We start from the raw sequence: 14,784 nt of genomic DNA, 5'->3' as shown, positions 1-14,784 counted from the left end.
GTGGATATAACGCTAGGTAAACAGATTATGCAGCTGAAAAACATACAATTTGTCATTTTGGCCCCCTATTCTTCAGATACACACACCCCTGCAATACCGTAAGATCTCTCTGGTACTTTTCCATTTAGTATTACAGCATCCAGTCAACTCGTTAAATGTGTTGAGATTATTATGTTGGAAGACTTAAGGTGAAGAGATGATGTAAGTAGGCCCCTTATTATGCATTGGGAGCAGGAAGGTCTGCCCGATCATGTGATCGTTTTGACTGACTGTCACACTGTGATCTTCCAGCTCACCACCATTACTAGAGTGAGTGCAGTGAGTGTGCTCTCAGCACAGAAACCTCTGCTACCCATGTACATACATGTGCAGTGTTTGGGTGGTAAAGCACACCCTTTTTGCCAGCGCACATAGGCATTACATGGGCTGCATAAGGTTACTGTTCTGGTGGAAAATGTATGTAAATCACAAGATTGGCTGTAAAGAATTACAAATTCATAAGCAATTATAACAGTAAACACTGTATATGTACATTAATTATGTATATACCAGTTTAACCATAGTTTTGCCTTATTGAATCTTCTTAGATCTAGCCATAATTCTGAGGGCTGCTTTAAGAGATTAGTGAACTAGGAACAAATATCTAATTAATGTACCCCCCTTCCCTTTCCTCGTGATTTTCTTGGGAAAGATGCATCATTGATGGGCATTACACAGCTCCTGATATTTTTAATTACAGTATAGTGACTGGCATTATATTTTTACAGGCATCAGAATTGTCATTATACATTTATGTACACCAAGGCCTGGGATTTACAATAAACATTTTAAGCCTCAGATTTCATATTCACATCAGGCTACCCATTTAAATTAGATGACCCTGAACAAATACCTGCTATTCTTATATACTGTATGTATTTATGTATTGCAGACCATCATTGTCAATGCAGGATACATTGCTAAACTATCCTTATGCATTCTAAGTTTGGATCACTTGTGGATATCTGTGTGTTTTCTGTATGATCACACATAAATTAACATATGTACATAAACTTGACAGATTTGGAAGTTATCTCCAATTTTCCATGAAAGTAATAATTCATAGTTATGCTACTTCGGGCATGATATATTTTTTCCTTCTCAGCTTCCCATGGTGATATTTAACGCTTTGTGAGCTCAGCCCCAAGAGTTACTGCCACATAGCATAACAACGGAACTAGCCTGGGGAGACTATCAAAGTAGGACTGATTCATCTGGCTCACTGCATGCTTCACTTATCATACTGACAGCACAAGAGACTGTAACTTCTTCTTTATTGCATCAGTGATATTGTATATCAGAAAAAGTACCCATATATGAAAGTATCAACTCTTAATTATTGATCAGTTAATTAAAGAGTAACTCCACTTTTGTTGGGAAAAAAACATTCCCCTCTGGGTGATCTATGTACGTTGCAAGGATTTTAACAACCTTTGTTGCAGATTCCTTCCTTTTGTTATTCTAAAGAAATCCCTGTGTGTTCCTCTGAGCCGATGAGTTGGTCTAATGGGAGTGGTTTCATAATTATCTATCAGGTGTGCACATTCAGGGCTCTAATGTGGAAATCTGCTGGGCCTGCATTGCTTTAGATGAGTTCCTACTGGGAGTGTCTCACAAAAAATTACATTTTTGTTGCAGGGGATGCCTGAAATCTGACTTGCATCTTAGGCAGACTTGGTGAGCCAATCACACATCAGGAAATGATGTTCTGGGGAATGGTCAGTACATACTCTGTGTACATAACAACTCCAGGTAGCTATATTGCAATGCATTCTCAGAAAATTACAGTGGCTGCAAATCAAAAAGGAAAGATCATTTTAATAACACTCAATTAAAATATGACTTGTGTTGCATTTGTATACGCTATATTTTTTTTTTTTATTTGCTATTTTTTCCCCCCCACAAAAGTGGAGCTACCCTTTATAATCTCTTATAGATTCAGACCTACTAATGCTATCTGGGAGACAAAATATATATGCTAAAATCCACTAAATTTCACTTGGTTCAACGGCATCTGAATTGCCCAAGCTACATTTAGCAGACCTTTCCTCACAGCTTGCTCTGCTTTGGGTTGCAGCTTCTTGGAATGTGGTTCTGTGCAGAGCAACATCAATCAGAATTACAGTGAGCATTGTTCATCCTGAATCAAGGAACTCTGTATTTAATAGGTTAAGATTCAGGTTAAAAAAATAAATACTGAAACCTGTGGGGATTTGGTGAGCGGGATAGAAAGCTACATAAAATTCAGGTTTGGAAATTTGGGGAGCTGCAAGCGTGTACTGGTGGGCCAATTAGTAAAGCAACGATAGGTCCTGGCATCTGATAACCATTGTTAACTTTATTAATGTTATGTCTCCATGGGTTCATTTTAGGGGCATTTTTACTCTTATCCACTTTTGCTATATAATTTTCCATTAAAATCAAATAAAATGCACCAAAAACCACGTCAATAAATGCACATTAATCCATACGAGTGTACATTTTCAGTACATGTGTTGGCGAGATTATGACTTTGTAATGCAAAATTTCACTACGGAAAGAGACAACATGGTCAAAAATTAAAGAAGCTTAGCAGCAACTTGGACTGATATTTGCATATAAACCGCATAGCCATTTTAAAGTTGATTAGTTGTTGTGAGTTCTGCCCAACTGCACATGGATATAACATCACTCAGCCAGGCAATACTGGAATATGTTGTGCAGAAAGAATATTAGTTGTACGACCTTGCAATATATCTAAATATATATATATATATATATATATATATATATATATATATATATATATACATACAATATATACTTGATTATAAGCATTTGTCATCAATAAGCATTCAAGCAATTTACAGCACAATGACCTTTGCAAATACTTCATCAAGCCTACTTAAGAGTTAGATTGCTATTGCAGAATATAAATAAGATATATTAACATATCTGAAGGTTCCTATGGATCTGGACATTGATACTTGCATACCAATATGTGATCCTGTAGGTTAAATGTCAGATAGAATCATGTATACAACATGCATTGATTAGTATAAATTACTTTAAATCAGGGGTTGACAAATTTGCTTGGAATCTAGGAGCCAGCTAAAAAAGTTAGGAGCCGGGTCTGTGACGGCGATCTGGACCTGTCCCTGGCCTGACATGGAGACGAGTGAGGGGAAGATAGCCCCCCCCCCCACCTGTCTCCAAGTCATTGCCCATAGCTCTTAGAGGGACATTTTATTTATTTTTTTCAAATGACAATTTTTTTTTAAATTGCATTTTAGTGTAAATATGAGATGTGAGGTCTCTCTGACCCCAGATCTCATATACAAGAGGACCTATCATGCTTTTTTCTATTACAAGGGATTTTTACATTCCTTGTAATAGGAATAAAAGTGACACACATTTTTTTTTTTTTTTTTTTTTTTTTTTTTTTAAAGAACAGTGAAAAAAATAAAAATAAAAGTTAAAATAAAAAAAAAAATATTTTAAACGCGCCCTGTCCTGCCAAGCTTGCGTGCAGAAGCGAACGCATATATGAAAGCGGTGTTCAAATCACACATGTGAGGTATCGCTGCGATCGGTAGAGTGAGAGCAATAATTCTAGCCCCAGACCTCCTCTGTAACTTAAAAAGTGCAACCTGTAGAATTTTTTAAACGTCGCCTATGGAGATTTTAAAGGGTAAAAGTTTGTCGCCATTCCATGAGCGGGCACAATTTTGAAGCATGACATGTTTGGTATCGATTTACTCGACGCAACATTATCTTTCACAATATTAAAAAAAAATTGGGCTAACTTTACTGTTGTCTTATTTTTTTTTTTTTATTAAATACATTTTCCCCAAAAAAGTGCGCTTGTAAGTCCGCTGTGCAAATACGGTGTGACAGACAGTATTGCAACGACCACCATTTTATTCTTTAGGGTGTTAGAATAAAATATATATATAATTTTTAGGGGTTCTGAGTAAAGGGAAGGAAGATAGGCTGGCAGGCAGGGAAAATTAGCATTGCATCCATTAGCATTGCTGGTTGTAATTCCAACGGCCACCACAAGAGGGCGCCAGATTCCAGAAGGAACCATAGGATCGTAGAAGGCCTCAAAGCCGGGGGCTAAATTACCGGCCGCCGGCGGCGCGGCCCGACGCGATCGCGCCGGGGGGGTCCGCGGAGACAGCATACCCCCAGCTGTGCTGCCCCAGGCGCCAGTTCGCTAATTCTAGTCGCAAATGCGACTTGGCGCCCGGGTTTTGTCGAGCCCTGCTTTAAATGCATAACAAACATACACGAATCAATCAATAAATAAACACACAGATGCATACGTACATGTGGAAAAAGGTTTTAGTTTGGAAACACTAGATCCTAAAAATAAAGAAAAATTCAACTCACCAGTTGTCTATAAACAGCTGTAAATGCACCAAAATAGGCAACACATGCAGCAGCAATGAAGACATTTCCTATAACATTTGAGATCTCTTCTTCAAAGCTTTCAATACTCTCCTTCCACCGAACCTGTTCGTCTCCCAGGGCTGCAGTTAATTTACCTGCCCGGTTGAGCCGTGCTTGTGTAAGAGCCATGGTTTTTGCTAGACAAAGAAGTATACATAAAAAGCAGATAAGAAAAAAACAGTTAATTTCTGCATTTAATATAATTAAAGTGGTTGTACATCCTATGCATTAAGATAAAAAACCTTCTGTGTGCAGCAGCCTTTCTCAGCCCCCCTAATACTTTTCTGAGTACCATCTTGATCTAGCAATGTTGCAGGAGTGTCTCCGCTGCCAGCAACTCCCCACCTCATTGGCTGAAACAGCAGTGTGGCGCCATTGGCTTCCGCTGCTGACAATTAAAGACAGTCAGCCAATGGGGAGTGAAAAGGGGCAGGGGTGGGCCGCAGCTCCGTGTCTGAATTGACAGAGGGAGCTGTGGCTCGGGTCTCCCCATAGCAAGCCACTTGCTGTGGGATCACTCAACAGGAGGGAGGGGCCAGGAGCACCAAAGAGGGACCTGAGAAGAGGAGGATCTGGCTTACACTGTGCAAAACCACTACACAGAGCAGCTATTTATTTTTCTGTCTTGAATAGTTCGAGCCACAAGTCAGAAACGACTGCCCTAGCAACTTTTGAATGATCGTTAAGTGAAAAAGTTTACAATCCCTATGTTTGAAGCAGGTCTGAATGGGGAATACTACCCATGAACTGGACTTAAAAATTCTCTCAGATTGCAATGCACATGGTTATGGCACAGTAACACAGTGTTTAGAGGGTAAAATACTTGTAAAAAGCAATCTGTGCATGTCACTAGTGTAAATAATGTCTTATGGTATCTACTTCACTTTGGCATGTGAAATCAACAATGTTGTAAATAGTCTGGTCAAAATATCTGCATTTGTATTTTTTAATTTAAGTATTAATAAAGGATTTTTTTCCTTTAAAATAATAAAACATGGTATTGCACAATGCAACCCTGAACCTCCTCCTCTGGAGTCCCCCACCAGTGCTCTGGGCTCCTCCTCTTCTGTGTCTGCCTCCATAGCAAGCACTTGCTATGGAGACAGATGTGCAGGCTTGTTCCTGAGCAGGATCTCTGCGTTTCCTTCCTCGCAGGACTTGATTGACAGCAGCAGGAGCCAATGGCTCCTGCTGCTTCCCAGTCCTGTGAGGAGAGAGAAAGAGAGAAGCAATGCTGCTCTCAGGCACAGTGCTGGATCAATGGAGAAGGAAGGTGAGTATTTGGGAGGGCTGGCGGGAGCTAGAACTCAAAGGTTTTTTGCATAGAATGCATTAGGTTAAAAATAAAAGCGTAAGCTTTTAGAACCACTTTAAGATCAGTGCTATTTAGTATAAGTGATCTTTGGCTATAAAACAGCCAAACCACTTTTAGGGGACTCACACAGTGCTTCTTAGCTGCCTTGTGGTAGAAATAAAGGTAAGTTAATTGTAAAAGTGTTAAAATAATGAAAGAATTAAAAAAAAATAAGCACCCCACCACCACACAACATGAACATGTATGTAAACAACAACTGCACATCACATATTGCGTATCACTGCACAAGTAAGAGCAATAGTTCGAAATCCCTCTTACTGAGAACGGTGTAAGGTTCTTAGTAGAGTAAACCCCAAGGTTTAATTTTGGAACCATCACTTCTTAACCTATTTATAAATTACATAGATTTAGGGATTAAAAGTACCATGTAGTAGAATAGAGTCCTTGCAAGAGGTCCTTAACTTGTAAAAGACATGTATGTGTCATATTCATATGGGAGTAAAACTGAATGAAAGGAGCAGGATCTAAGGCCGCGTACACACGGGCGGATTGTCTGGCCAACTAAGTTCGTCAGACAATCCGACAGACAGTCCGTTCAAAATTTGCATGAACGGACTTGACCACACACGATGAGCAGACAGTCCGCTGAAAGCTTGCGCGATGACGTGTACAGCACGTACGACGGGACTAGAAAAACGACGTCCTATACACTGCAATGCAACCTTCGGCCGTGTAAATCCTTTCTGAGCATGCGCCATACTTAGTCCGTCCAACTTGCCTACACACGAGCGGACTGTCCGCTGAAACCAAGTTTGGACGGACAAAACCAAGTTTGAACGGACTGTCTTACGGAAATTCCGTAAGACTTTGTTCGTCAGATTGTCTGCTGAAAAAGTCCGCTGAAGCCCACACACAAGCGGATTGTCCGCTGAAACACGGTTCAGCGGACTAAGTTGGACAGACAATCCGCCCGTGTGTACGCGGCCTTAGTGTCCTATTTGATCTAGACTTGTACAGTAAATCAAATTTACAATCTCCACATCATAGGAGAAACAAGCATGATTGAGCATCTTGTTTTTCACAATAGTGTGAAATAAAGAGAGATATCCCACATACTATAATTTGGTATCATATATTGTACACATTTGAGTTGATCCAGTAAAAAGGCCATTCAAAATAGAATTGGTTTTGAGTTAAAATGTAGTGGAAAGAAATTGTTGTTTTTTGACATTTTGAATAAGTGTGCTATATTGTGGGTGAAAGAATGGTGGCTTGAATGTGTGGGAAAATGTTTTTTCCTGGAGGCACATTATATCTTGACAGTGATTATTATAGTCTAAAAAGGCTTGCCAATTTAAGTTAAAGTACCTAATAGTATATTACAGATCTCTGCATATGGTCATTGAGTTAAAATTAGCCAACAACTTTCTCATATCAAGGACAGTGTGAAGATTTTGTATAACCTAGTGTAAGAGTAGAAAATTATATTTTATTATAAATTAAGTTATTACACAGTATATTAATAAATACTGCCTAAAGTAAACTGTTATTTTTTTATTAAACAAACTATACAAGTTTGGAGCTTGAAAGACCCCAAACACATGACAGCTACAAAATGTAGCTCCTTTTCAATTATATTGTTTATTAGCTGAGTAACAAAGAAACCATAGGGTCTAGTACAGATCTTCATTATTAAAAAAAATGATAAAGAGAACTGTAACAAAGAATTATTGTGAGTGATGATCAATAGTTACTTCTAATTTCATCTTCTAATCTCATAAAGCATAAGATATTGAGGCTAAATTAATAAAGGATTTGAGAATGTTCACACAATAAAATGTGTGAAGTTTCACTTCAATTAGACACTCATGTGAGAAAAAAATCTGTTAATTTATTTAATCTGCACACAACTGAATAATTGAATATTCACACAAACTATCATAAACATTTTAAAATCCTTTAGTAAATAAGGCTCATCCCATTGATATCTAATAGAATTCAGTTGTTCAAACTGTCATGAATAGGAATCTTGATCGTTGACAATTTACTAGAACACTGGGTAATATTATAAATAAAATATCCACAATATCTGTGGCAGCAATCCATGACAATTACCCAAGTGTGCTACATATATTTGTTGAAAAGAAAGCTGTCACTAGAAATCCAATTTTATTCAATGTCAGATAAGCATATAAATAAATTAGTTCTACCCTGTCCATTAATGCGACAGAAAGGTATTATGAAGGGGCCGATTACAGTAGAGTGAAAAATATGGGGTAATGTTACCTTTTCCATGCTCCAAAAATAATCATCATAGGTACACAAATACTATTTCTGCAGCTATTCTCTCAGTTCTACATAATCCTCTGTACTCCACAAAACTTCTACATGCATTGGTGCTCCCAGAAACATGTCCTGCTCATAGGAAAATCCGCTGACTGGTATCACTCCATTATTACATAAATCACAGCTTAGGGCCCTTAGCTGACGCATTTCATCATGGAAACTGTGTTAATGCTGGACAATATCAAAGTGGTGTGTGGGTGAAATAAAAATTGGCCTAAGTTTAGGTAAATACTACAAGACATTTCCTTCTTTTCCATTAAAGGTAGTTATATTTTATTTCAATGTATGTTAGAAGCTCAGAAATTCTCTGTCTTGTCAGGGATCAGTGAATCCTATCAATTTTAAATAAGCTAAGGCCAGCTAGAGGCAGAGGCAATCATTAAATTGGAGGTTGTCACTTTAGGCGTGGTAAAGGCAGGCATAACTATAAGGCATGAGGTTAATCTTCAAGACATTTATTAGATGTTTAGATTCTAGGAATATAAGACTGATGGTCTGCTCTTTTACCTGGCGTCACTTTTTTCTCTGTGATGGAAGCACACCCAGCAGACTAAATGTTCTGTAGTTGAATATCACCAGCACGTTGGATGCTCAAAAAGAGACTCTTTTTGTCACAAAAAAATAAAATGTTTCATACATCAGCCCTCTCATTAGGCAAGTGACCTGTCTTCCTGAAGAAGGGGCTAATGTATGGCTCAAAAACTGCCATCTGCTTCTGTCACTGTAGAAGTCACTGTGTCTGTCCTGAGAGACCGTTTAGGGTGCACCTTACCTTTTTCTACAAGCAGACTAAACCCTGACACTTTAGTGAACTTGACCCTGGGCAGGCATGGTTTTGCTGTAGCCCAATGTACAAAGAAAGTGCAGAGCAGTGCATTGCTCAAGAGCTGTAATTGGCATTGCAGAAATACCAGCATTACTCCAGCCCGCAGAGGCAGGCTTTCCCATCACGTTTTCATTGTCCATTTTATATGTCTAGCAATCAGAAAAGAAAGTTCTGCTAGTACCTTTTAACACAATGTCATATCTATATTCCGCTAGGACATGTCTAGTTTTTATTTATAAAAGATTCTGTTTTGTTTTCTGATCAGGTATGGTTTTACAGTTCTCAACTCTAAAAATTCTTCTATGAAAAGGATAAAAAAGGAAATCGCCAGTGCTTACCAAGACTTTCTTTCTCCCCAAGGCTTTTATCATATTTATCCTGCAGCTCTTTAATTTGTTCTTCCACTTCTTTTAATTTTCTTTGCTTCTCTTGCAGCGTGGCCATTGTAGCATCAAGCTCAGCCTGAAGACAGAGATACGCAATGCCAATATAATGAAATGCGGTGTAGAGAGGGACAACTCACAGCACATTAAATATACAACTGTTAACAGACCATTAATAAGTCTGAGTTGCTGGCAATACCAAGTGTTATAATGTTGTAAGGATGCACAGATAGGTCCCAAGCAAATACTTAATGGGAAGGAGAGCGAATAGCAGGTGAAGGGTATTAATTGTATATTTCATCCTGGCAATGATCAAAGGAAGCAGTAGGGTATGGGCAAACTTGGAAGTTGTTCTGCAGGATATGCATTGGTGGTAGAGTGTACAATGGGTTTGTTAGACGTACATGCCAGTGAATGTATGTCGGTTGGGGGGGTTGGTTCTTGACTGTTTTGACTAAGGGGGGTATAGTAGTGACCAGCCTGGGTATGCCAAATAGGCTGTAAGTTGTTTTATGTTTACTTTGTAAATTAATAAAAATAATAATAAAAAAAAAAAAGGATGCACAGACAGAAATATCATTTTAAGGGGGCTTTACTGCAGTGAAACCATATGAACAACTGAGATAACTATACTGAGATAAACCGTTATATGCGTGAAGGCAAAATCCTTCAGTGTGTACCCCCCCACCCCAATACTCACCTGAGCTGATCCAAATCCAGAGATGTGCACAAAAGCAGCAGCTCTCCCAGGTATCTGCCTCCTCATTGGCTGAGACACAGCAGAGAGAGCCATTGGCTACCACTGCTGTCAATCACAGCCAGTGAGGAGAGAATGGGGGGCATCCAAGCTGCACTCGGCTCACAATGGGGGCAATCAGCAGGGGGGCGGATAGCTAGGAGTGCCAACGGGGGAACCAAGAGGAGGAGGATTGGGGCTGCTCTGTGCAAAACCATTGCACAGGGCAGCTAAATATGACATTTTTTCCTAAAGTTGAAACCTTTACAAGTCCTTTAAAGTTACCCAATCAGTTTGTCAATTAATCCTAAATGGTAGTTCTATGCAACAGAATAGGTATATACTTATCTGTCTGGTGGCTCAAATATCCTACCTTTGCTTGATCTCAGTACTGTAGCCTTGGCCAGAATTTGGCATCGAACACCTTTGGGAGATTTAGGTGCCTGTATCCCCTGCTGCATGCTGTGGTTCCTTTTTTTCCACACCTGCAAAACTACATGGCTCAGTAGTAATGCAGGGGTCAAAGGAAGTGATTCTAAAGGATCTTTCTTAAATTGAAATACAAAAATAATTTGAGCATTTCCTTACCTCCACTTCTGGAATCCCTCACTGGTGTCTCCCCATTTTCTTCTTATGAGTGCCCTCTCAGCACCTGTGTGCCCATGCTCCCAAGCCAGGTTGTGTATGTCCATAGACCTACACTATGTGGCTCTGCCATGCCCCCCCTACTCACAGGATTTCACTAACAGCAGTGACTTTTATCTTAATGCAAAGAATGCATTAACATAAAAAAGAAATGCTTAGGCTTAAGAAACACTTTAAAGCGTCTAAATGTAGTGAAGGTAGAAGACTAAGGTTGGGTTCACATTGGAACAAACAGCGGCACCCAGCAGGAGTCCAACGAGTCTCCATTCATCGTTTCAGGTCCATTTTCAGCTGAATTCTGACCAAAAGACGCACAGGGCTCCTGTGCTATGCACACTGGAGCCGCTGCGGAGATGTATGGACCAGCTTCATAGCGAGCCGGTCACCATCTCCTGCTATGCAAATTGGATGCGGGAAAACCTGCATCCAATTCGCATAGGTGTGAACCCAGCCACAGTCTTCCAAAGGGGTGAGTATAATAGCTCATGTTGTTGCTAGGAGCTGCCATGTAGGATTTTCTGACATACTGACACCTGACATTAATTAACCAATAGAATAATTTGTCCATTTATAGTAGTTATTTGCATTTAGTTAGTAGATGAGATTATGCTGCATTATTGAACAGAATGAGATTCCATGGGCTCTTCTATTTCCTAATTATTAGGGAAATGTAAAGGTGAATTTTAATAAAGGATATTACCTGAGCAGTAGCAAGTTTTTGTTTTTTTGGCCCCACTTCTTTAAGCACTCTGGAATACAGGTCCATTGCTCTCACCCACATGCACATGGATCGGCATGCTTTGGACACCCTTTCTACTTTTTCAGGTATGAAATTTGGATTAGCAATGTATTTTTGTAGTTTTAGCAGAATTTGGGGCTTTATATTTTCTTTGTCATACTCCATAAGCCGTTTGAGGAATGTGGAATCTCCAAGCAGCTGTTTAGCTGTTGTCCAATCAGGTCTGAAAAAAAGAGTAGTAAGTTGTAAGCCTTAGTTTTCACAAGAGTACTTTTTCAGAAAGTTACAGTTGTCACTTCTAGGATTATTCGGTAATGCAGTGAGAAGTGCAACGATTTTGTGCAAAGTTCTGCAAAACCCATAACAACCATTCAAATTTCAAAAGATAAGTCAAAGATGAACTCTAATAGACTATAAGTTACTTCATTTAGATTGATCTAAGAATGGAAGACATGTGGTTGATTGAAAGGCCCACCCCCTTCATTCATAGATTGCTTTTCATTCATAGAAACTGCAGTACTGACTTCAATGAATCATGGAGCTGTGAGGAAAGGGCGGGAATAGTCGGGCTCACTTGAATAGAACCTGTGAAAGATCCCATGGTTCTTTTAACCCCTGTCACTCCAGAAGTTTATGGCGGGGATAGGGGCCTCAATGGAGAAGGATTTCACCAAGAAGAAGAGGCATCAGCAGAAGGGACACATCCTACTGACTCTTAATTTTGTCCCTTGTGCTGATTTTTGTGTTTTTTTTATTTTTACTGCACTTAAACTTTAAGGAACACACTTGGAAAATCTAGATGCTCCCAAATTGGTTTTCAAATAAAAATGGCACCCAGGGCCATCTATGATGTGATTTAAATGTCTATATTTGATACATAAATATCAAAAGGGAGTAAAGTTGTTTTACGCATATTTTAAGCTCAAAAATGCTCTTGGCCAATGCCCTATGACTAAAACTAATTTTAAAATGAGTATACGTATCTGAAGTTAAAGTGTTTGCAAAGATGAAATTTTACTGGTTATACAGTAGATGTCCTGGAGACCTGGAATTTATGCTTTATGGTATCACATCCCAGACCTGGTGCCATACATCACCTGATTGTTTGAGGGATGGAGGAATGGAGGGATTTGCTACTACTTTGTGATAGAACAAATGTCACAAAATAGTGCTCAGCTTAACTGCTCAGAAGGTCAGACACATTTAGCAAATAAAGGCACGTTTAAGATGAAGCTAGAATAGTATCTATTTATTTTCTTGGATATTAATATAACAATTTACAAAGCTAAACATTTTTATTTGTAATATATATTTCTAATACTCACAAAATTATAGGACCAAATGACTACTGCAAACTACTAACGAATTATGCCCAGGCAGTGCTACTTGCTGAAGTAAATGTAAATAAAAATGGGATCTTTGGAAGAATGATAGCAGAAGCAAAGATAAGGGTTTCCGAGCTTAAACACCATACTATTTGATACAGTAACTGCATACGTTTGTTGAATTCTCTGCAGGGATCTAACTACAAATGACAGGGTAACATAGCATAATTTTGTTACCTCATTCCTTGTGTTCAGTGCCTCTCCTCTTTAGTGAAATGTTTGTAGTGTCTTTGCATTCCAAAATATTGGACCATTTTACCATTAATGACAAACAACCCATATTGTACACCAATTTATACCCCCTACCTATTGGTTCCATGTAATGGTCTAGGCATACCTCCACCCCTCATATTTTCAGTGAGCTCTCTTACTTTGGGGTCAGTGGAGAAGTGTCTTCTTACATTAGTGGCCAGTGAACAAACTGTCCTTTACAAAGGTGGCCAGTGAATATGTGTACATTTACGATAATTGGCAACTGTGTAGGATGCTTTGATGGTTAATGAATCCTCCAAACTTTGTAAAGTCATACAATTTAAAATTAAAATTTACATCAATCATCATGTTAAACAAAAAACAAAAAATGGCACTGTATTCCTTACTTTGCATTAAGCAGAATGCATATGGCTTCCATAACTGTCATGACCAAATCTGGTGGGCTAGGAAACACTCTGACTTCAGATATGTCTGCTTTATCCAAAGAGTCAAGAGCTTTGTTGGCTTCTTCTAGGGCAGGCAAAGCTTCATCAAGGTCTCTCTGGGCATCATCAGCAATTGCCTGGGTTTCTTCTGCTTTAACTTTTGCAATTGCCTCATCTTCTTTTACTATTCGTCGCACCTGAAAACATAGATAGTACAGCAGTTTAAAAGTATACTTTAGCGTGGAATATATCTGTAAAGGTTTTCATTTGTTCCAGGTCACTTTACAGCTCTTAGTGGTTCATCACATTCAAAGGAACTTGTTCTGTAATGTTGACGACATTTTGCCACTCATCAAACTGAGCAAGTATCTGTACCTGAATTAAATTCTTTTTTGGTGAATTGACCCTGCAAAAATCATGTTGTTCCAATCCCACATGTTTTCCAATAGTGACAAAAAGATCAGATCAGATGAAAATAAGGATTTAACCCATATCAGGCCAATTTATGGTGATAAGACTGTCAATGAAGATCCCTTTATAAGTTCACTTCAATAATGAGGGTTCTTCATTCTTACCTTGGGGAAGCAGTGAGAATGCTGTCTTTATTATGACAGACATTATGTTGTGCCACATCATCATTACATCATCACCCTTATTATAATAATAAGCTTTCAATGCTCACTAACGTGAGATCAGCAACCAATGTAAGGGGCTCATTCTGCAGAGCATATGAATAGTGAAACCTTCCTGAACTGATATATTACATCTATGGCCAACATTTAAAAACATATATTCATTCCTGCAATAAATTTTATGTCCAATCTGTATTTATTGAGAAAAATTGGCTTTAAAAAAAGGCAAAAGTACATAAATACCACAAAAGGTATCAAAAATGTACAAAAGCAAAAAGAAGAAAAAAATAAAATAACAAATACATTTAAACCAACACCAGCTCAGGGCGTGGCTAAGCAGCGGATGTAACCGGACATGTTTCTCCTCCGCTCCGCGAGTACCCTGACATTGATCCTGCAATGCACAGCATCTGACCTCTCCGGACCCGCAAAACCAGTCTTGAGCACCCTGAGGACTGTACCACACGATCGGCCACTCTGCTGCCCATTGCCGTGATGACCAGGAGAAACAGGGAGGCGAAGGGAGCTGGAGACGAGCTGAGCCAAGGTGGTGCTGGCCCGCCACGCACTTCCAAAGAGCTATACAAAGAGGCCACACAGAAGCTCCTCTATGGGGGTAAATCATATAAGGACACCTTGGCAGCAACGCCGGATACAGGCGGAACA

The 14,784-nt window shown here is 39.1% G+C and overlaps 1 protein-coding gene across 1 annotated transcript in view; it reads right to left on the bottom strand.

Annotated features, from left to right (window-relative positions):
• The window catches only part of DNAH6 (dynein axonemal heavy chain 6), a 418,858-nt gene that overhangs the window by 102,363 nt on the left and 301,711 nt on the right, over positions 1-14,784 (bottom strand). The window contains exons 51-54 of the mRNA XM_077476093.1: positions 13,448-13,683; positions 11,425-11,686; positions 9,299-9,422; positions 4,414-4,610 (exon numbers count right to left, since the gene is read on the bottom strand). Coding sequence (XP_077332219.1) covers positions 4,414-4,610; positions 9,299-9,422; positions 11,425-11,686; positions 13,448-13,683 — 819 coding nt within the window. The remainder of the gene's footprint in view (positions 1-4,413; positions 4,611-9,298; positions 9,423-11,424; positions 11,687-13,447; positions 13,684-14,784) is intronic.

The sequence above is a fragment of the Lithobates pipiens genome, unplaced genomic scaffold (assembly GCF_037356315.1).
Source record: "Lithobates pipiens isolate NorthernLeopardFrog02 unplaced genomic scaffold, aLitPip1_a1.2 Scaffold_13, whole genome shotgun sequence".
In the NCBI taxonomy this organism is placed as follows: Eukaryota; Metazoa; Chordata; class Amphibia; order Anura; family Ranidae; genus Lithobates; species Lithobates pipiens.
This window is presented reverse-complemented; position numbering and strand designations above follow the sequence as displayed.